This window comes from Podarcis bocagei, assembly GCF_964188305.1.
Source record: "Podarcis bocagei genome assembly, chromosome: 11".
Classification (NCBI taxonomy): domain Eukaryota; kingdom Metazoa; phylum Chordata; class Lepidosauria; order Squamata; family Lacertidae; genus Podarcis; species Podarcis bocagei.
The window spans coordinates 21,559,453-21,583,354 of NC_138136.1; the positions used below are offsets into that span (position 1 = coordinate 21,559,453).

Consider the following 23,902-nt stretch of genomic DNA (forward strand, 5'->3'; position numbering starts at 1 on the left):
GTTCCCTCTTCCACATGACAGTCCTTGAAGTATTTGATTGTCTGAACATGGCCAGTATCAGCATTTGCACTCTTTTGAGCCTTCCAGTTGATCAAGGCAGAAGCTTCTGAAATACAATGCAACCCTTGTTTTATTTTGGATTGCTTCCATTTTCAGAGTTCAAAGATTGCTTTCTCCTTCATGTGGGCCTCCTGCCAAACATTTTTGTCTGAGGAGCCTTCCTTAGCAAGTGTAAATTGGGACTAATAAGAAGGAGAAGAGCATTCCAAGATGTAGAGAATTGTAATGAAACCTTCCCCCTCCTCCTTCCATTTTTTAAAAAGTAAACAAGGGGTAAAGAACAAATTAAAGTCATAATGCACTTCACTGAACACTTCAGGCAGGATGGGTGGTAGCAGGGTTGTCCAGACAAGCCTGCGAAATTAGTTTGAAAAGAACTACTTGAATACCTGTAAGCTCTCTCTGCTGTTGCTGAGAGTATTCATGTGCATCTGACAGAATTAGCAGCGAAAATAGGGACTATCTCCCTTGTTTAGTGGCTGTTCCCTGGGTGTTAATTAGCACGGTTCATCTTAATGAGAACATTTGCCACCTAATTCCTGCTGATACTTTTATTGGGGACTAAATTTTAAAATATGCAAAGCATATTTGCACAATCTCAGTAAAGGTGGCAAGAAATTTAGAACATTAAATTATATATTATTTTATATTATATAATTAACCGTAATAATAAGAAAGTGCTACCCTCCGAAATTAAAACGTGGCTCATGAGAACATTAACTGTGAAGTGAAATTGGTATGGTTTTGCCAAATAAAATTCAATACAGCATTTGCTACAAGAAAGATTTACATTTTTTTAAAAGACATAAATCTGATGATAGCAGATTAAGAGCATTTTGGTAACCCCGTGCTTTTTTTCTTAATGAATTACTCACTCACCCAAAACTGAACTATCATTATGGAACACCTAGAAGAAAGTTATTTTTTTAAAAAAATTGATAATCAGAGAAATATGTTAAAATATAAATTACTATACTGTATTGCTTCGCCTTTGTTTTATGTTACAATTCCCACCATGCATGACCATTGGTTCTGTTAGCTAGGGATGATAGGAGTTGTAGTCCAAAACAATTAGAGACCCAAATTTGGGAAGCCCTGATTTAAATTGACTACAATATTATGTTATGTATATTTTGTAAAGGAATAAAATTGTTTTGTTAAAGTACAGTGGTGCCTCGCAAGACAAAATTAATTCGTTCCGCAAGTCTCTTCGTCTTGCGAGTTTTTCGTCTTGCGATGCACAGTTTCCCATAGGAATGCATTGAAAATCAATTAATGCGTTCCTAGGGAAACCGCCTTCAGACCAGGTCCGGGGACAGTCTGTCCCCGGACCTCTTCTGAAGGCTGGGGGGGGGGGCGACAAGGGCTTTTCTTCCCACCCCCAGCATTTTAAAAAACCCCGGGACAGCGGAGGACTTCTCCGCTGTCCGGGCGATCTTAAAATGCTGGCGGGCGGCATTTTAAAATTGCCCCGGGACAGCGGAGGACTTCTCCGCTGTCCGGGGCGATTTAAAAGCCCCTGGGAAGGCAGGCAGGGGGGACAAAGACTTTTGCCCCCCGCCAGCCTTCAGAAGAGGTCCTGGACCTCTTCTGAAGGCGGGCGGGAGGCGAAAGTCTTTGCTCCCCCCGCCTGCCTTCAAAAGCCCTCCGGGACAGGCAGGCAGGGGGGAGCAAAGACTTTCGCCCCCCGCCCGCCTTCAGAAGAGGTCCAGGACCTCTTCTGAAGGCGGGCGGGGGGCGAAAGTCTTTGCTCCCCCCCGCCTGCCTTCAAAAGCCCTCCGGGACAGCGGAGAAATGCGCTGTTTTTCTCCGCTCTCCCGGGAAGGCAGGCAGGGGGGAACAAAGACTTTCGCCCCCCGCCCGCCTTCAGGAGGTGACCTTGACTTCCGTGTAAGAACCTCCTTAGCATGTGAAATAGCCCTGTGACAGCCTCTGGAACAGGGGTCCTCAAATTTTTTAAACGGGGCCAGTTCACTGTCCCTCAGACACTGTTGGGACCAGACTATAGTTTGGAAAAAAGCTCGTAATCTCTGTGCTTTCTGTTCTTCCACCTTATTAGCTCTTCTTGTCCTTGGACTGAGCGGAGGAATGCTTCCCAGAGACCGTGAATCTGTTGGCTCCCCCCCCCCACAGTGCTTCTTCTCCTAGCTGTTCCCCATCCAATATTTCCTAGCTTCTGCCTTCTGGACTATGTCCCTCTGCAAACCACTGTTCCAAATCTATACTATCCTCCTGCTCCTGGGAAGATTAAGGATCCTGATCAGGAGCACGGAGGAGAGGGGGAGGTTCCCACCATTCTTCCTCCGTGCAGCCCTCCTCAGCACGGTCCTTGACACCTGCCAGCACCGACTGAATATAGAACAGCAGCACTCTACTGTAGATTGACTAAAAGGCCCAAGGCAAGGATATAGGGTTCTTTAGGTTGCTCACAATCCCCTATGATCAAACTACACCAGCTATATACAGTGGTACCTCGCAAGACGAACGCCTCGCAAGACGGAAAACCCGCTAGACGAAAGGGTTTTCCGTTTTGGAGGCGCTTCGCAAGACGAATTTCCCTATGGGCTTGCTTCGCAAGACGACAGCCCATAGGGAAATATCCGGGACAGCGGGGAAGCGCAGCGCGTCTTCCCCACTGTCCTTGGACCTCCTCCGAAGCCGGGCGGTGGGGCGGGAACGCCTCCTCCCGCCGCCGCCGGGCTTCGGAACGATGCTCCGAAGCCGGGCGGCGGGGCGGGAACGCCTGCCCCCGCCGCCCGGCTTCGGAACGATGCTCCGAACCCGGGCAGCGGGGCGGGAACACCTGCCCCCGCCGCCCGGCTTCGGACCATCGTTTCGAAGCCGGGCGGCGGGGGCAGGTGTTCCCGCCCCGCTGCCCGGGTTCGGAGCATCGTTCCGAAGCCGGGCGGCGGGGGCAGGCGTTCCCTCCCTGCCGCCCGGGTTCGGAGCATCGTTCCGAAGCCGGGCGGCGGGGGCAGGCGTTCCCGCCCCGCCGCCCGGCTTCGGAGCATCGTTCCGAAGCCCGGCGGCGGCGGGAGGAGGCGTTCCCGCCCCACCGCCCGGCTTCGGAGGAGGTCCAAGGACAGTGGGGAAGACGCGCTGCGCTTCCCCGCTGTCCCGGATATTTCCCTATGGGCTGTCGTCTTGCGAAGCAAGCCCATAGGGAAATTCGTCTTGCGAAGCGCCTCCAAAACGGAAAACCCTTTCGTCTAGCGGGTTTTCCGTCTTGCGAGGCGTTCGTCTTGCGAGGTACCACTGTATATAGCTGGTGTAGTTTGATCATAGGGGATTGTGAGCAACCTAAAGAACCCTATATCCTTGCCTTGGGCCTTTTAGTCAATCTACAGTAGAGTGCTGCTGTTCTATATTCAGTCGGTGCTGGCAGGTGTCAAGGACCGTGCTGAGGAGGGCTGCACGGAGGAAGAATGGTGGGAACCTCCCCCTCTCCTCCGTGCTCCTGATCAGGATCCTTAATCTTCCCAGGAGCAGGAGGATAGTATAGATTTGGAACAGTGGTTTGCAGAGGGACATAGTCCAGAAGGCAGAAGCTAGGAAATATTGGATGGGGAACAGCTAGGAGAAGAAGCACTGTGGGGGGGGGGGAGCCAACAGATTCACGGTCTCTGGAAAGCATTCCTCCGCTCAGTCCAAGGACAAGAAGAGCTAATAAGGTGGAAGAACAGAAAGCACAGAGATTACGAGCTTTTTTCCAAACTATAGTCTGGTCCCAACAGTGTCTGAGGGACAGTGAACTGGCCCCGTTTAAAAAATTTGAGGACCCCTGTTCCAGAGGCTGTCACAGGGCTATTTCACATGCTAAGGAGGTTCTTACACGGAAGTCAAGGTCTCCCTGAATGCAGTCGGATTGTTCTTTTATAAACAGGACCTAAATAATAAATCCTTAAGCCAGTTTGACAATGTTGTTTTCGTGGATAGGATTCCCACTGTGTTTATGCTGCAAAATTTTGATCTTCTACTCTGCTGCAGACTTCCCAAGAGACTTCTAAATGTCTGCATCACAGAGAATTGAAGCTATTTTAACTTGCCAGTATCTCTTTGATCAATTAATAGTGTTAGAAACGAATCTGTCTCATCGTACTCCTATTAGCATTGGGACTTTTCCCAGAGTAGCAGCTGGTGGTTGAAATATGTTGCAGCAGGAACCTTGCCATATTTCATATTCTTTGACTTCTCTTTGGGGGAGTCCTGTCTTAGAAGTGGGGAAAGCCACTGTGGTTTCAGCTTTCATGTTTGTCTTTCGGTTTTCATTTCTTATCGCTTAGCAAGAATGTTATGTTGGCTTAACCATCTTGTAGTTCTGGGATCTTTAATTGGATACTGCTATGCAAGTTCTTTTAAAATAAGAGCTAATTTCCTGAAAGAGGCAAATTAGCTTTGATTTCCTCCCCCCAGCCCCACATGCTCAAATGGGTATTTATGAGTCGAAAACACTTTCTGTGTCACTAAATCAGCAAGGTTAATGGACACTGAGTGAACCAGATATGCAGTAAATCTATGAGTACATTCCACTACATTAATACTGGAGATTTAAAAAATATATGAATTATATTCAGTGACTGACAGTCTTGGCAGTGTGCAATGTTACATTTTGTGGCATTTTGAAGGCCAGGAAATTGTTCCCCATGCTTATAGCTCTAGGCAGCTTAGGTTAATTGTTCCGAGCTAAGCTTTTCCGCACTGATATACTTTTCAGATGGGTTCTAATGTTGGGATGGATTTTAAGGGCTCCGTAAACTTGTGTTAGAATTTAACTGAAAGGCAAGACGTTGCAACCCACACACAGTACAGTGGTACCTCGGGTTACATACGCTTCAGGTTACATACGCTTCAGGTTACAGACTCCGCTAACCCAGAAATAGTGCTTCAGGTTAAGAACTTTGCTTCAGGATGAGAACAGAAATCGTGCTCCAGCGGCGCGGCAGCAGCAGGAGGCCCCATTAGCTAAAGTGGTGCTTCAGGTTAAGAACAGTTTCAGGTTAAGAACAGACCTCTGGAACGAATTAAGTACTTAACCCGAGGTACCAGTGTAAGACCTAAAAGGTGATTCTAAAAAGCACGGGCAAATAAAAAGTTATTCCCATAGTATCAAAAGGACACCAAAGTTATTCGGCAGTTGAACAGACTCCCACAAGAGGTGGTGGACCAGGGGTCAGCAAACTTTTTCAGCAGAGGGCCGGTCCACTGTCCCTCAGACCTTGTGGGGGGCCAGACTATATTTTTTGGGGGAAATGAATGAATTCCTATGCCCCACAAATAACCCAGAGATGCATTTTAAATAAAAGGACACATTCTACTCATGTGAAAACACGCTGATTCCCGGACTGTCCGTGGGCTGGATTTAGAAGGCGATTGGGCCGGATCTGACCCCCGGGCTTTAGTTTGCCTACCCATGTTGTGGACTCTCCTTCTCTGGAGGGTTTTCAGCAGAGGTTGGATGGCCATCTGTCCTGGATGCTTTTGTTGAGATAACTGCTGCTGAAAGTTGGACCCGATGACCCTTTCCCTTCTATCTCAGCAATGCTATGATTCCGTGAAGTTTTCAAGGCTTCTTGATGAAAAACTTGGAAATAATAGTGTTACGCTACCCTTGGAAACCCCCCTCCCCCCATGTCTAAAGTTGTTTTTGGCATGCATAGGGGAAATTCCTTCATTTTATTTGTAAGATTTTTTTAGCTGCCATGGGGTCACAGGGTGAGTTTCAACAATATAATCATACAAGTAAAACAATTCCAAACAAAGCTAGCATAGTGTAGGTTAAACAAAGCAGAAGAGCTAGGTCTCAGAAAAACACCTTAGCTGTCAAAGCCAAGGTAAAGTGTACAGCAGTCCCAATCCACTGTTCCCTCAATTTGGGGGCGGGGCGGGGCGGATGGAACTTCCACATCTGACTTGGTTTTATCTGCATGTATTGGTGTGGGTTGTTTTCAGCTTTCAATCTTATGTTGTGGTTTTTTTGCAGATTTGGTAATAGAAATGGCCAAAGGTTGTGCCCATGGATACTGTGCGGTTCACATAACTTGTAATATGTCACCTCATGTTTGGGAGTGATTGTGTGGAGAGAAAAATGCCCAATTCACCTGGGTAAACATTGAATTGGTTGCAGTAGATATAGCTTTACTCTTTAAAAAGTCAGAACAGGGATTTGTTTGGATTTGAACAGCTGTTTGGATTTGTTGTATGAACACATTCTAGCCAAACAAATATTTAAGACATCCTTTTGTAGAACAGATCGGCATTAGAGTTTTGAAGTGTGTCAATAGAACATTATTTTTATTTTATTTTATTTATTAAATTTTTATGCCACCGTTAACCCCGAAGGAGTCCAGGGCAACAAACAACAAAACTGCAAAAGAATACAATTAAAAGAAAAGAAAAATTAAAAAAACATTTAGAAACAGTCACATATTCTTTCAGCTAATAATTTCAAGGTTTTAAAAGTAGGGCTGAAAATAATGCCAATATATTTCACATCTGGCAAACCAATGCACCTCTTTGGTTTCAGATAGCAGCACATGGGCAGATGAGTAAAAAACCCGGGACACAAATTTTCACAGCCTTCTAGTGGCTATGATAGCTCATTTACCAGAAGTAATGTCTTTAGTGTTAACTCTGGAAGTGTATACTCGATTCTGACCAAACCAAGCCTCCTAGAGCACAATATACATCGGTTTGTTTCACTTCTGCTTCGTTGTTTATGTGTTTCACAGCCTCTGTATAGTCTTGGTCATTCTAAGTTGCAATGATCAAGGCACCTACAAATGCCAGAACATAAAGTACGGGTATGTAGTTTCTCAAGGGTTTGCTTTATGTAGCTCTGCCAAGAAAGCACTGGAGTTTACCATATGTTCAAACCAGGGCCGTCTTTAGCATATGCACCACCGAGGTGAAAGGTCCACCCAGCACCCCTTTTTTTTAAGGGAGGTGAACTCAAAGTTGTTGACCTTTTTTTTTGGGGGGGTGATCACTCACCTGTAACGACGACGCAGTGAAAAAACTGCTTCTGTTTGATGCTACAGAGTAACAGAACGACAGAGGAGGGGAGATGGGGACTTCCACTTCATTGTTTTTCACTGCCGCTGATCGAGAGGAATCGGTATGCATTTGCCGCCTCTCAGAGTCCGGCGCCCAGATGCACCACACCCCTTGCACCCCTGGGTAGAGACGGCCCCGGTTCAGACATCACTTCTGTGGCTGAAATCTTATCCTTTTAAGAAATGGGAGAAAAAATGAAGTTACTTTATCAGACTTGAAAACTTGTTTTGAATTACTGGTTACTAATCATCCAGTACGGAGGTGCTTGTCTTTGTACTAAACTACAATTGTTTGGGTCTTCTCTTTCTCCTTTCCCCCTTTCTCTCGTGTCTAGGAATGACTTGCTGATGGTCTGCCGCCAACTGAACATGGAGGATTCTGTGGCTGAGATCATGCATCAACTTGGCGCAGATGAAAGTGGGAAGATTTCCTTTCAGGAATTCACACGATGCCGCATGCAGCTTGTGCGAGAAATCAGGAAGGAAGAAGTGGAACTCTCTGTGAAATCAGATGACTCTTGCAAAAAGAAAACATTAAGGGATAGAATAGCTTCCTGGCCAACAAGCAGCAATAACAGTTTGGGTAAGCGTTGTTTCGTTATGCCTCCATTGTCTAAAAGTAAAGATTAATCAGATACGGCCACCATTGTGGTATTATCTAGTTCAGGCTTCCTCAACCTCGGCCCTCCAGACTACAATTCCCATCATCCCTGACCACTGGTCCTGCTAGCTAGGGATCATGGGAGTTGTAGGCCAAAAACATCTGGAGGCTTTTAGCGGCTTATCAGCTGATTGGATCAGCTGATAAGCAGCTTAGCGGCTTAGAAAAAGGGGGGGGAGGGGAAAAAACCCCGCAGGAACTCGCAAGACATTTTTGTCTTGTGAAGCAAGCCCATAGGAGATTTGTTTTGCGAAGCACCTCCAAAACGGAAAACTCTTTCATCTAGTGAGTTTTCCGTCTTGCGGGGCATTCGTCTTGCGGGGCACCACTGTAAATTTGTTGCAGCACCCTATGGGTGAACACAGCAAAAGTTGCGAACCAGAATTTGTATAGAGCCTCAATCTGGTTTTCTGGGCTTAAGTTTTCATTAGGAACAGCTTGGTGTTTCTTTCTTGGACCTATACTGGGCACACCTAAATGTGTCGCTAGTACTACCCTTAACCATGAAAGTCAGACTTAGCTCATTAAAACTTGGAAGAGGTATACTTTACTCACTCTGAATCTGCTTTCCTGCCCCTCCTATATTTCTCTGTTGTATCAGGTATTGCTCAATTCTTTTGTATCTATGTGGGAAAGAGAGTTAATGGGGGAAGTTTCTGTTGCTGGTTTGTCTTTTTATCTGCTGTCTTTGTACCTAGTGCAAATCTATGGTTTAGAGAATAAAAGATACAAATTTGAAAAAAAGCTACATGCATCAGCTAATGGACCACATGCAATACAGTCTGGGCCTGTCTTAGTCTGCTTTTAAGAAATTCATATCACATCTACATTTTTCTGTAGTTACCCAAGTACAGAATAACAGTTTTGTTGGCACATTTTAATGTTTTGCCTTCTAAGATCCTACATAGCAAATTAGCCAAACTTCTCTTTAAGGACAGGTGCCATCCTTGCAACTTATTAGAGCTTGAAAAAGTTTCTCCTGGCCACTGAATGCTGTACCAGATTAAGTTTCCAAACCGGACTGAAGTTTATTCAGAGACATCCCCACTTTTAATGGGTTGCAGTGATCTTACTTAGAGGTTTCCAGAGCAGAGGCGACAGAAGTTAGGCTATCTCTGTCCAGATATGGTGGCCCTGCCAAAGCTGATGGGTCAACAATGGATAGGGAAGTATGTTCAAGCGATATACCCTCTCATTCAAACGGAGCAAAGATTGCAGCCTTGCTGGTAGCATCAACTTCTGTGCTTTAGTTTTAGTAGCAAACAAGCATTCAACCTGTATAGGATGTCAAAGTAGGGCACATAATGTTAAGCATTCCATAAATTTCTTTTTGGTGGAGAGGCCTACTTAATTCACATCTTTTTCTGGATGCCTTTTAAAAGGCCATTATGTGTGAAAGCATACTTTGTGCTGTGTAGGTAGTTTAGACTGTTAAGGGTTATTTTATAATAGCAAGATGCGATATTTTGCAATCTCTTAAAAATTCCTTCATTAATAGAAAACATATGTTCTTAAAAAACCTGGTTTCTCATGAAGTCTTAGCCTTTTAATTACATATATTATGTGAAACTGTTAGTATTTTGCTATCCTACTTGGAGCTGTCTGAGTTCACAGCCCAGATGCTTGATTGTCGACACAGAAGAATATAAGCATTTCTTAATTTTATATTAGGTTATATATAAATAAGTAAATAGGGACGCGGGTGGCACTGTGGGTAAAGCCTCAGCGCCTAGGACTTGCCGATCGTATGGTCAGTGGTTCGAATCCCCGCGGCGGGGTGAGCTCCCGTTGTTTGGTCCCAGCTCCTGCCCACCTAGCAGTTCGAAAGCACCCCTAAGTGCAAGTAGATAAATAGGTACCGCGTTATAGTGGGAAGGTAAACGGCGTTTCCGTGTGCTGCGCTGGTGCTGGCTCGCCAGAGCAGCTTCGTCACGCTGGCCACGTGACCCGGAAGTGTCTCCGGACAGCGCTGGCCCCCGGCCTCTTAAGCGAGATGGGCGCGCAACCCCAGAGTCGGTCACGACTGGCCCGTACGGGCAGGGGTACCTTTACCTTTACCTTTAAATAAGTAAATGCAACTTTCTTAAGTGGGTATTAGCTTCCTAGTAAGTTTACTTAGGATTGCAGGTTTAGTTGCCACCAGGGTGGATTTGATTTAAATCAAACCGATTTAAATCATTATTTAAATCACTAGTCAGTAAGACTTGATTTAAATCATTTTTTACAGAAAGACTCATTCTTGCTGGTATACTCTTAATGTTTACAACCAGTAGGAAGGTTTCATTTTTGGAATAATAAATTTTCAGAGTAGTTTTTACAGTTATATCAAAAAATACTGATTTGGTTATACTATTAGAAATACATAGACCGATAATTATGAAATTATTGTGAGGTTTAATAAGTTAACTGTTTATATTTGGACAACTTTTCTGCTGTACTTTATTGGAAGGAGAAAAACAATAATTTCCTCAATAACAATTTAAACAATCAATTTAGCTAAAACAATAACATTATAGCATATGTATCCGTGTTTGTTAACTGATGTGGTTAAACTTTTTTTTAAAAAAAACAAAAACAAAAACCTTAGACTGAGTTTTAGCACACATGAAAAACTTAAAACAAATCCTTATTTCCTGATGAATAGCCTTTGGACTATAATGGAACTTAAATAGAAAACTATCTTTAGAAAAAATTTTCCTCCAAAAGCATTTTATTTTAAAAATCCAATTTAAATAAAAAAACTGATTTAAATAAAAAAACTGATTTAAATTTTTAAAATCCCTTAAAAAAAAATAAATCATTGATTTTTATCCACCCTGGTTGCCAGCACTTGACATGATAGTTTTATTAGATTTGTAATATGAGAGTGAATAATGAATTGATCAAGGCCAGAATCTTAAGCATTAGGCCATGAATGGGGAACCTGTGACCCTTCCCAAGTTGCAGGACTACATATCCCATCATCCCTGATCATTGGCCAGGCTCTTTGAGATGGATAAATGTTGGAATCCAACAGTGTCTGGAGGGGCACAGGAGATCATTTAAATCAGTGTTTTCCAAACTTGGGTATCCATCTGTTTTTGGACTACGATTCCCACCATTCCTAGCTTTTAGGACCAGTGGTCAGGGATGATGGGAATTGTAGTCCAAAACAGCTGGACACCCAAGTCTGGGAAACACTGATTTAAACCTAGAATGGAAAAAAACACACCTATGCCTTAGGCAAAGATCACAAGACGTCCTGGCTGGTAGCCAGATTCTGCGCCCAGATTTGTAGGCACAGATCATCCTCTAGAATAAAATAGCTTACTAGGGAAAACCTGAAGTCGCCCTTTGGGGCGCCTCAGGGTCAATTTTTATGGTAGCCCAAATCTCAGTTGTACGGGTGTCAGGGAACTGCCATCAGAGGCACGGGAGAAGGAGAGGGTCTCTGATTCTGCAGGGGAAGGTCCAAGCGCCAGAGGGAGACTCAGCTGGGAAGGAGGGGAAGAGAATGAGTGTAACACCAGGGATCCAGGAGAGCAACGGGACAGGGAGGTGCAGGGGCTCCAGGACTCTTCGTTGGAAGTTAGCGAGGAGAGCCCAAGCACCCCGCTGCCCACGCCCACCCTGCGCAGGAGACTCCCCCGCAGTGAGAGGCGGAAACGATTGGGTGTCAAACAACTCTTATGTTGGCAACGCTTTAAGAAACGCCCACAGACAGATTCTACGAGTGACTAAGGGCAGCCACGCTGAGATGGGCTGTGCAGTCCGGAGGGTTTAACCAGGCAATCTAATGCCCAAACGGGGCAGGATTACGCACGAGTAACTCCCAACCATTATAACGGGTGTATGTATATATCTCAATTTTAACTCATGAGCTATTGCTGCAATCTACTCTAAATGTATATTTTATCTTTATGAACGCTGTCATCATTGTGTTATGCGAGCTGGTCTTTGACCGTAATGAATTATCTATCTAACACACCCATGCCTTGTTCTTATCTTGTTCTAAATAATTGCCTGCTAAAAGTATGGTCTTTGTTTTGTAATTCAATTTCAAACTAACTTAATAAATAATTTCATAAACTATACACTTCATTTGCCAATTGTTTAAAAGCATTGGTGATAATTTTGTATCAAGAATGTGAGCAAAAGTTACTTTGAAATAAAATTATGCTTTTGTGCAAGTCTTTGTTTAATGTTTATCCTGAGGGATGCAATTGCAGTGATAGCTCTTTACAGCTTGAACTGTGCCTAGCTACTGCCCTTTTTCTGAGGTGTGTGCCTAATCCTGGCTACTTAAGTTGAAAAATTCCAGAGAAATTGTGACTTAGTTCTCTAGAATTATGTTTCATCATGTATGAGATTGACACTGACTTTGCTGCTGTTCATTGGTGAACTACACAGCTCTTTTCACCAGAGGGTTAACTGACAAGATAGCATTAGGGTGCCACCTACTGAAAAAAAGAAGACAAAACAGTCCTGAAAATCTTTTGCACAGGTTGGAGGGCTGGGAGAGACGTGATGGTGCAAATGAGGTGGTTTTTGAGCTTTAACAATGGGGCAGTTATAGAACGCAGGCCATTGGAAGTATCCAGTGTGTTGATATTCCATGACAGTCTGAAACTGTTCTGCTTCTAGAGAGTTAGCATATTGCTAATGTTTGTCCAATAGAATTGAGCCAAATGCTAAAAGTACCTAATTTTGACTAGATTGGAAATGTGATTTGCCAGACTATATACTGATCCCTCAACCAGGCAGAGGGCCTTCTCCGTAGAGGCACCCTCCCTATGGAAAGCCCTCCCATCAGATGTTTAAGGAAATAAACAACTATTTTACTTTTAGAAGGCATCCTGTTTAGGGAAGTTTTTAATGTTTGATGTTTTATTGTGTTTTTAATATTCTGTTGGGAGCCGCCCAGAGTGGCTGGGGAAACCCAGTCAGATGGATAGCTAACAAGAACTATTTGATGATGATGTTGTAGCTCAGAATTCTATGCCCTCTTCTGCTGTAGAGTTTGGCTGTAAAATTTCATGGGCATTTAGTTTTCATGTTGGTCTTCTGATGATATAAGATTACGGCTCTTATTACTATGCACAGCACTCTCCAGAATAAGCGTTTGTAGGTAAGTAATACCTTTTTTTAGTGGAGCCAAGGGATAAAAAGAATATTGTGGGTTCTCAAACAGAACAAACATGCAAATTGATTTTAAGGCTTATGGTCATAACAGCAGATTGGCTTTTTATGTGTATTGGCACTGAATTTGTATTTCTATTATGTATGCTTTAAATGCCATCGCTTGGTGTTGTTGCACACCATGCTGGGAGTAAATTAATGTTAGCAAGTAGATGTACTATCCTCAGATGGCTACCATCACCAACTAAGCTTTCCTCTGAGTAGACCCACTGAAATAGAAGGTCCTAAGTTAGTCATTTCAGTGGATCTGCTCTGTGCAGGACTAACATTGGATACAACCAGGGTTGGGAATAAGCTTCCTTGAAGTGAGCAGTGTTTGCTTAAGAGTAAACATACATCGAATCGGGCACTCCTGTCTGTAAATAGATTAAGACAACATGACTTTCCAAGGAACTATTTATCTTAGTTGCAGAAGAGCATTGGTCAGGAAAAGTGGCAGTCATGTAATACACAGAACAATCTAACATGAAGAACTTTGTGGTAAACATGTTAACTGTGTTTTGCTCCAAGGTTTTACTGCCATTAGCATAATGTCAAGATAAATGACCTATTGTAAGAACTGTGCATCCCATTTTCTGTGTTCTCTGCAACTGATACGTGCAGTTTTCATTAAATTGTCTTGTGTGTGAGTAATGGTGTAGGTCAGTCTTAATTAAATAGAAAGCAAATGATTTGCTGTGAGTCCCCTCCGAAACAGATATGCCATACTGTAGCTTTGCTGGCAATCACTTTATTTTTGTTTTCTGAACTTCAGGGGGAAGAGCCCACAATTATGTAGCTAGAAACATAGCAGCCATGCAGAAGAGGGAGATATCAGTAGACTAAGGGGGACACTGAGGTATGCACAAACACACAAAATCTGTTGCGGGGGGGACCCTAAGGGGAGAAATCTCAAAATTAGCTACTTGGGAACTAAATGACATGGATTTTTGAGTGGGGTGGGGGGCAATGTTGAAATAAATTTGGCATCTTTATAATAGAATGTTTTCCCTTAAGCAGAATCTGATAAAATTGGGACATTTATATTGTTGTTCTGATCTTTCAAGGCTTGCATAATAAATTCTTATGCATTTTTATTGTCTTATGCATCCTATAATTACATAAAAGGAAGAATCGTAGCATTTGTTCTCTATAAAAGCTGTGAACTGGTCATTAATAATGGGTGGGTTGGAGAAAAAAAGGGGGCATCTCAATTTGTAGGCTTCAGGTTTGTAAATCTGTCACGTTTATTGCCCCGGAAAGCAACTTTTCTGTATGCAAAAGTTACCTATAGAATTGCCAGTGTTCTTGCTTTGAAATACTTGCTTTCACTTGAAGTATTTTTTTAAATTGGAGCTGGAAATGAGATTCCTGCCCTGATAATTCCTCCTACAGAAGCAGAAGTAAGTGGGGGAGAGGCAGCTGGCTGGAAGAGCAGGAGAGGTACTGGTATTGGTTAACACCAAGCCTAGTGTTTCCCAAACTTGGATCTCCAACTGTTTTTGGACTACAGTTCCCATCATCCCTAGCAGCTGGCGAACCAAGTTTGGGAAACACTGACCAAGCCTCTTACCCACCTTGCAAAAGCAGCTGCTTTTGTTTCTGGGAGGTATTTTCATCAGGACTGGGTCCTACTGAGCCTGTAGCCCATTAGCCTGAGTGGCTGCAGCTGTTCAGGGTTCTCTCCCCAAACCAGCTCACCTGCACTGGTGTCTTAAGGCAAGGGCTCAGCCCCTTTTATTGTTTTGTAGGCTTTGTGAGTAATGTTTATCTCCTTCTCTGGAGGTGAGAGACTGGATGTGGTCTAGATGTGGGTGCGAGGCAGGAGGGAGTGTGGAATTTTTGTGAGTCACATCTGGCTTTTGTTTTTGTAAATGTCTCCTTGTGGATGTTCCCCCAGACACCGCTCTCTGCTGCATTCCTATGTCTTTGAGGTGGGTCAATGATGTTACGTGTTGGGGCCAGGGTCAAGGGCGGGATGGGAGTTGGACTGGTATCCATTGGTGAAGAGGAGTCCATCAGAACCCTTGCTCTTTCTGCTTTGCCCACTGTATTTCAGGATCTGGGGATACTGGGCAGCCAACCCTCTGGCCTGGTGGTGCTGTTGCTAAATGCCTTGTCTGCCCAGAATAAAACACCACTCATCCATTGTCAGGGTTGGAGCCAGGCTTAGGTCAGCAAAATAAAACAATAAGTCACCCAAGGCCAATGAAGTTAACTGCTTATTCAAGGAAACAAACCACAGCTCCGGCCTAGGGTTACCCTCTGCAACCTTTTCCAGGTCTTGCCCCAATGAAGCAGTTGCGAATACTGAAGGTCCCGGCCTTTCCAATGTCCGCTAGGACTCTTGTCCAGGGTCTTTCCCACACTGTGATTATTATTTCCATTGTACTGTCTCCGTGTCCCTGCCCCATGTACGTTGAGGCCAATGGTAGGGCCATGGAGGTTCATGCTTGCCACAGGGTCATTGCCTGTACTTTGGGGCAAAGTTCTACCCTCCATTTATTTCAAAAAGTGCACAGTTTAATGTTCAAGTTCCACTGGTTTCGGTGGAACTGGAATTCTCCGAATTCTCCTGATTTGTGATTCATGGTTTTCTTTAGCAATTCAATCATGTGTTAAGCCTATTCTTTACCTGACTATCTCAAATAAAGTCTAGCAGCACAGTGCATACTTTTCTTTTTTAGCAGTGCTCTGACATACGTTGGATTTTACTGGTGTATAGTTGAGAACTATAAGCATTATATGAGCAGAAGTCACCATTATGCATGGAGTTAATACAAATTTTGGCATTTAACTACCTTGGCTCAGTTCAGTGCACTGCAGCTGTTCTCTGATTGTTCAGATAATGTTGTGATTAAGTGGGGATTTTGTGTATCATTTTTCTCATAGAAGATGCAGCCGGAAATCTTACAGAACAAGGGTATAGAATGATGATTCCTTTATATTTATCTTATGGTAAAACATAAAACAATTACTGGTTTCTGGAAAATAGTTTTCTTATGTTTGCATCCTAACTTCCCTTATCAGGTGCTTTAAGGAGCATGTATGCTCACTTAAGGTTCACAGGTCAAAACAATAAGGTCACAGTGAAATTTGCTTAATAATGATTTCACTGTGACCTTGTTGTTTTGACAAATCATAGCAAGGTAGCTTAAAATAAAATACCAGCCTAAAAGAAGAGTTACCTTCTTAAATACCGAAAAGAAGAAAGAAACCGAAATACAGTGGTGCCTCGCAAGACAAAATTAATCCGTTCCGCGAGCCTCTTCGTCTAGCGGTTTTTTCGTCTTGCGAAGCAACCCTATTAGCGGCTTAGCGGATTAGCGCTATTAGCGGTTTAGTGGCTATTAAAGGCTTAGCGGATTAGCGGCTAAAAGACTATTAGCGGCTATTAAAGGCTATTAGCGGCTTAGCGGCTTGGAAAAAAGGGGGGAAGCGGGGGGGAAAGACGTTTTCGTCTTGCAAAGCAAGCCCATAGGAAAAATCGTCTTGCGAAGCAGCTCAAAAACGGAAAACCTTTTCGTCTAGCGGGTTTTCCGTCTTGCGAGGCATTCGTCTTGCGGAGCACCACTGTAAAAGCTGTTCACCAGGCACTGATTACAAAATAATGGGAGTGCCAGATTCCCCGTAGAGGAAATGCAGATAGGATAAAGGAGGGCATCATTGAAAAAGTCCTGTTTCCTGTCACAATTCAGCTTCCTTTGGAAGTCAGAGTGACTCAGAACAGAGCCTTAGAGACCATTCTTAACACCCAGGTGGTTTCACACAAGGAAAACTGGTCCTTAATGTACCAGTCACTTAGGGTCAATATCTGCACTTTGAATTGTGCGTAGGAACAGATGGGAAGGCAGCACAACACTTTGTGAACTGAAGAGATGTGTTCCATTTGTCTGACTCCAGTTAATCAACTTACTGATGTGCTCTGCACTAATTGCATTTCTCCAGCAAGCAACACCATGTACTCTGAATGAGATGCTATCGGTGCAGGAATAACTGCGGCTATACCAGGGGTCAGCAACTTTTTTCAGCAATGGGCTGGTCCCCCGTCCCTCAGACCATGTGGTGGGCCGGACTTTTTTTTGGGGGGGGGGAATGAACGAATTCCTATGCCCCACAAATAACTCAGAGATGCATTTTAAATAAAAGGACACATTCTGCTCATGTAAAAACACACTGATTCCCGGACTGTCCACAGGCCACATTGAGAAGGTGATTGGGTCGCATCCGGCCCCCGGGCCTTGGGTTGCCTACGCCTGGTCTAGACTGTCTTTATCAGGAGAGGCTGTAACTGGTGCATTAGCCTAAGCTTTTGAAAGGTGCTTTGTGCCAGTGCGATTGAGAGTGCTTGGATAAGGCTAACAGCACCCCTAAACTACCAACCTGATATTTCAGGGGAAGTTGAGCACAGAGGAGGTAGGTTTTATCCCTCCATATGCCTTTACAATACCCTTGGGCATCAACAACTGAAACTCATTCAGCCACCTAAATAAGTGCTTTCAACAAGATTGGCAAAAAATAGTGTCCAAATCAAAGTAGCTATAAATACAGGATATATTATCCTTAAAATATTTTACAAACAGGACCCTACAAGCCTCTGAGGGCTCATGTCATTCTGAAGTTAACACATTTTTGCCTTTGAAGCAAGCTTTTCAGTGGGATTGGGAAATAGCAATTTGCCCAAGGCTATGGAATCAACTTAATGAGTATTAAAGATGGAACAGCTAAATAAGATTATTCCGTGAGCCCCCAGGATAGATAAAATGGTTACTAAATATTTAGTAAATATTTTAACGTGCACATAGTAACCAAAAAGCAGTTATTTCCCAAGTGTACTTGTGGTTATACACAGTGCTATTTTTCTAGAAAAAGAGGTGCCGGAACCCCATGAACGCCTCCCTTGTTCTCTTATAATGCCAGTGGCGCCCACCTGAGAGGTGCCGGAACAGAGTTCCAGGGAGTTCCAGCTGAAAAACAACAACCCTGTTTATGCATAAGGCAGGTTATGTCACAACTCTTTTGTATAGAGAGCTGGCTCTGGTAAGCCATGTGTGTAGAACAAGGACCTCTTGCTCTTACCTCCGCTGTGAGATGCTGCCATTTTTACAGTAGGACATTCTTGACTTTGTGGAACATAGAACAATATTGAACCTTCTTGTTTTTGTGTTCACTTACCCTGAAGCTAGTAAGTTTCGATAGGGTGCTTCGAAAGGAGGACATCATAATCAACCACAAAAGAGTCGCCGAACATGTAAAGAAATAACAATCTTTGTGCCATGGCCTTTGTGCCACGAATGATTGGGCTTGCCATGAAGTAGGATTTGGTTTTGTGTGCTTGGAACTACCCTTTGTGGTTTTCTGCTATTGATTTCTCTCTTCCTCTTTCTTTGTATGTTCTTCATTTCTGTAGCTGCACCATTAGTTTAAATAAATGAATTAGCTTTCCCCCTGCTCGTGTTCATCTTGACATCATACAAATCTATAACTGATGTTTTATCCAGTTAACCTATTTGGTTTAATTTATATATTATTTTTTAAAAATGGTTTGACCAATTGAAAATATGAACCTGATTAGTCAGGACACCAGGTATTTTAATTTTTTGTCTCAATTCAAAAACTAAAATAATGACAGCTGAGAACATCTTAAAGGCACTCTTGTCTCACAAAGGTGTTAAAGTACTTGAAAAATCATTTACATCTAGTGTGTAGCTATGCAAAATCACCTAACAGGCACCAGAAGTCCAAGTTGCTGTTTCCTACACTCAGTATGATGTTAGAATATGATAAACACACTCATCTCCTTGTGATCAATTGTCCATTACAACTGAAGATCACCTGCTATTGATTTCAGTTAAAAAGAAAAACCATAAGGGGAAAATATGTTTGATGCCAGAGGATCGAAGTAGTGGAGAAAACAGATGTTTATAAATAGTGTTTCCTCAAGCTGATGTATGTATTTTTATTGCAGGAAAAGGCATTTTATATAGATTTGTGTCTAGATTGTTTTGAAAATAACATTATCCTGCACTATATCCAGCATCTTAAAATAGTCTTTGTTTTTTTAAATGAGTCTTAGGAAGACTGAAAATAGACTTCATTGATACGGTGTGAACCAAAATGCTCATTTAAAAAAAAAATATTTAAAGGTGCACAATTGCTACTAATCGTTTGGCACTTCACTGTTTGGTTTCCTTTCACACTTAATCATTTTGAACAAATTGGATCAATTTAACTGAAAATGTGATGCAGACATGACTGTGTAAACAAACATAAAACTGTTCAGCTAGATCAGTCAAACACACTCCTATAAATACCCCAGCAAAATTTATCATCATGGGTAAGCTTAAGGTTACTAAGAGATGGTATGGCTATGTTAGGTTTTTAAGATATTCAAGTTCGTATTTCAACCTACCCTGTAAAATGCTATACAGTACTTTGTTTTTTGAAGCTCCGCCCCTCAAGGGTTATAAGCTCATTTTTTCTTAGTGGTTTATTGTAAAGGAAGTTTCTTAACTTGCATGTAAAGGAGGTTTATCATAACTTGCATGTTGTGTTAAATACACACTTTGGTGTTATGTGATTTTTTAAAAATAAAATAAAATCACATTTCTGGGTAGAGTTAGGACTGGGAACTCATGCTTTCACAGCTTTGTCTCCCCATCTCAATCCAGCTGTTACTTGTGTCGGGAAGGAAGCTGCTGTGAGGGAGGCTGACATTTAGGGTAGGTGGAAGTTGTGGCGTTGGAGTGAAGGGTGCTGGCAGCAGTGGCGTAGCGTGGGTTGTCAGCACCCGGGGCAAGGCAAGTAATTTGCACCCCCTAACCCGTGGATTTTCGCCCCCTAACCCTAACCCCCAGATGTTGCGCCCGGTGCGGCCGGCCCCCCCTGCACCCCCCACACTACGCCACTGGCTGGCAGATAGAGTTTGAAGGGACCTTGAGATTCATCATCTAGCCCAGCCTCCTGCAATGCAGGAATATGCAGCTGTCCCATATGGGGATTGATCCTGCAATCTTGGCGTTATCAGCACCACTCTCTCTAACCAACCGAGCTATCCACTGGGGAACACCATGAAAAAGTTAAAAATGAGGATGGGCAATATTCTCTTGAGGGTGTGGAGAAACAGGTTACTTTACCCTACATGGGATTATTAAGAATCCCCTTCTTCGCTATGGAACATACTGGGAGGTATTTTACTAGTTTGATATGAATTGCGACCAACACTTCAATATACTGTCGTAATTTCTGTGGTTAGTTTTAGCTTTTCTGGGGTGTTTCATACTTTTCTGAGCTGATTATGCTGTTACAGTATAGTAGTGATGGTGGCGATTGTTTCTGCTTGGGAGCTCAGAATGTTGAATGTGTACTCAGTAAAGCTTTATTAATATGTGCACATAATTGTTCAATAAAACAGTTTCTCTGCTGCTACTTCAAGAGCTTACGGCCTACTTATCCTTACATTTTAATCTAATAAGGTCACTGTCTCAGCAGAACATTTTCCCCCAGTCTGTTTTCAACAGAATATGTTCTCTTTTATTAGCTGTAGAAGTATTAAGGTAACAGGGTAGTTGTTTTGAGGCCCAGTAATCAAATCTCTGAACTGAATATGAGGAAGTGTTGAATGGTGACAAGAGGTATCCTTGTTAAATATAGTATTCTTATTTATTATTTTAAATTTGTATACCAACCTATACCCGTTGATCTCAGGGAGATTCTCAACATAAAATCACAATATGAAAAACATAAAATACATAATAAAAACAAAGACAACTCGATAATCTCCCCTTTCACAACACATTTGAAAAGGGCAGCAGATGTCAATCAGTCAATGGCCTGGTTTTCGCCTGGTGCCTAAAGGTATATAATGAAGGTGCCAGCTGAACTTCCCTGGAGGGAGAAGAAAAGGCCTGTTCTTGTGTTGCCACTCTCCAGACCTTTCATGGAGGAGGCACCTGAAGAAGGGCCTCAGAAGATGATCTCAGGGTCCTTGTAGATTCACATGGAGTGCACGGAAGTGCACTCAATCAAAATTTGTGGAATTTTGATGTAATTTGTTTGGGGTGTGATTTGCTTCCCTGTTGACCTTCTGCTGGACCTGAGTTAACAAAGGGGGGTGCCGGTATAGAAGTTTGTTTCCATGCACACTACCAGCATGGAATGAACTGGGTCATTAAAAGGCTGCTCAAGTACATCGGGGGTCTGTAGTCAGACCACACAAAGGAGAGAAGACTGAAGTGAGCAGGCAGGCAAAAAAACAAAACAAAACCCTGCTCTGGTGATTGGTGCAGGTCACTAAAAACATGCAAAGGGGTCTGTTCTGAAGTGTAACGGTATCTGTTTCACAAAGACTGAAGAAGAGTGCAGTGGTACCTCAGGTTAAGTACTTAATTCGTTCCGGAGGTCCGTTCTTAACCTGAAACTGTTCTTAACCTGAAGCACCACTTTTCCTAATGGGGCCTGCTGCTGCTGCTGCGGCACTGGAGCATGATTTCTGTTCTCTCTTTTTTTATATTATATTTTTATTAGTTTTCAAATACAAAAACAAATTTATACATTCCATACATCTTAATTACATCTTACTTCTCTTTTTTGACTTCCCTCAATTTGTCTGCCATTCCTTCCTATTGTTACTTTTTACACATTTCTGCCCTTTTAACCCTTTCCCCTCACAGAGCTTCCTTAAAGCTTACAAACATAATTTTATTATCACTCAGTTTTTGCATATATTGGATAAACTTTTCCCAATCTTCTGTAAATCTTTGATCTCGTCGATTCCAGATCCTTCCTGTCATTCTGTCCAGTTCTGCATAATCCATCATTTTAGTTCTCCATTCTTCTATCGTAGGTAATTCCTCCTGTTTCCATTTCCGGGCCATCAATATTCTTGCTGCTGTCACTGCATATAAAAATAACTTCTTTTCTTTCGTATTTATCTCATTACCTGTAATGCCTAGTAAAAATGCTTCTGGTTTCTTAACAAATGTATATTTCAACATTTTCTTCAATTCATTATAAATCATTTCCCAAAAGCATTTTACCTTCTTACATTCCCACCACATATGAAAAAGGTACCTTCTTTTTCTTTATATTTCCAACATTTGTTACTTATCTTATACATTTTTGCTAACTTCACAGATGTTACATACCATCGGTACATCATTTTCATAACATTTTCTTTTATAACTGTGCATGCAGTGAATCTTAAACCATCTTTCCAAAGTCTTTCCTAATCCTCCATTTGAATATTATGCCCTATATCTTTGGCCCAGTCGATCATAACTGATTTTACCTCCTCATCCTTCGTACACCATTCCTGTAACAACTTATACATTTTTGCTAAATTCTTATAATCATTATTCAGTATTTCTGTCTGAAATTTTGATTCTTTGTCAGCAAAACCCCTCTGATTTAAATCTTTTCTAAACATCTCATTAATTTGAAAATAATGCAGCCAGTCATTCACATAGTCCTTAACTTCTTCAAATGATCTCATTTTCCATTTTCCTACACTTTTACACATTAACTTCTCATATGTCACCCAACCCCCTGTCATATTGACTTTCTTCACACTTATCGCCTCCAACGGCGCATGATTTCTCTTCGCATCCTGAAGCAAAGTTCTTAACCCAAGGTAATATTTCTGGGTTAGCGGAGTCTGTAACCTGAAGCTTATGTAACCCAAGGTACCACTGTAGAAGATACATATGGTGTAGCGTTGGTCTTCTTGGAAGAGTCATTGGTTCTGGAATGCCTTTGTGACCAAAGGGTGGAATTATTATTAATAGACTATCAATCATGTGCACGGGGCATTACAAATTAGCAGCAAGAAGACAGGCCCCTGAAAAAAGGGATAATTTAAGGAAACTTAAATTATCATATTCAGCCCAGGAGTTTGGCTGGTGGAAATGAAATTAAGCAGGGAAAGACCATGCATTCAGATTACATAGATGTATTTAATTTCAGTAGGGGCCGAGGACCAGGGCCTTGTCTCAAGAACTCCAGTGAAAATGTGAGGTTTGGGAAGAGATTGGAAGGAAGGAAGGTGCTATCATGGAGGTTGCCTCAAGATCTCAACTACTGTGATCACGCAAGTGGAGAAGATGTGGAATTGGACTGTTCACTTCCTTCTAATAAACTAGCCTTCCCCCCCCTTTTTCCCAGGTACCCTCTCTGGAGCTAGAGAAAGTTGGGAATATGATTCTGGAGCTAGAGACCTTCAGAGCCCTGACTTGCACAGTCGTTCAACTCTGCAGAAATTCTTGGACTATGGAGGCAATGCCATGAATCAACAAGTTGCAATGCAGAGACTTCTTACACAAGCTTCCAATTTTAGTAATTCAGTTGGAGGAAGTTACCTGGAACTTGCCAACACTGTGAGTACACTTTTAGTTCACTGAAAAGTCTTGATTTTTTGTGTTTTTCCCTCCCCCCAACTCAGATAGTAATTAATACTTTAAATCATAGTCCATAGGAAAACACCAGGCGGCTGCTTTCATCTGAGAGAACATCATTAAATTTTTATTTTTGTAAATAATCAGTCCCCAGCACTTGCTTTGTTGTTGAGGATTGGTATTCAAAAACATCTTGTTTCCATAACTTACTTGGTTGTGCTTCTATGATTTATTCAAATTTGACTACTAAAAAACCTAGCATGTAAAATCCGTTTAGAAATTTAAATTAGCCCGTGTGCAAGTCTTTATCCCAGAATAGTACAGAAGGAAAAATCAGTCTATTATTTATTGGTTTTGTTTTTGTTTTCTTGAAACTGCATTCTGAAAATTCCTTGGGGTGCAAACATGATACACTCTCACTACAGAGAAGACTCGTATACATTCTCAATTCCGTTTAAGGAAAGCCTAAGAGGAGGAGTTGTCGTTACCAGCTGAGCAGGTCGAGCTTTTGGAATCTTGCTCCTCAGATTGTACAGACTGTAAAAATGAAAGAATGAATGTGCGTTCCTTGCCAGGCAATG

General features: G+C 42.5%; 1 protein-coding gene across 2 annotated transcripts in view; it reads left to right on the forward strand.

The window, feature by feature from the left end:
- Positions 1–23,902, forward strand: part of MCC (MCC regulator of WNT signaling pathway) — a 201,949-nt gene that overhangs the window by 12,924 nt on the left and 165,123 nt on the right. Inside the window, exons 2-3 of one of the 2 annotated variants that reach the window (XM_081213590.1) lie at positions 7,448–7,695; positions 23,092–23,303. In XM_081213590.1, coding sequence (XP_081069716.1) covers positions 7,448–7,695; positions 23,092–23,303 — 460 coding nt within the window. Of the gene's footprint in view, positions 1–7,447; positions 7,696–20,536; positions 20,565–23,091; positions 23,304–23,902 lie in introns of those variants that run through there. The other variant, XM_081213591.1, reaches the window with a different exon arrangement.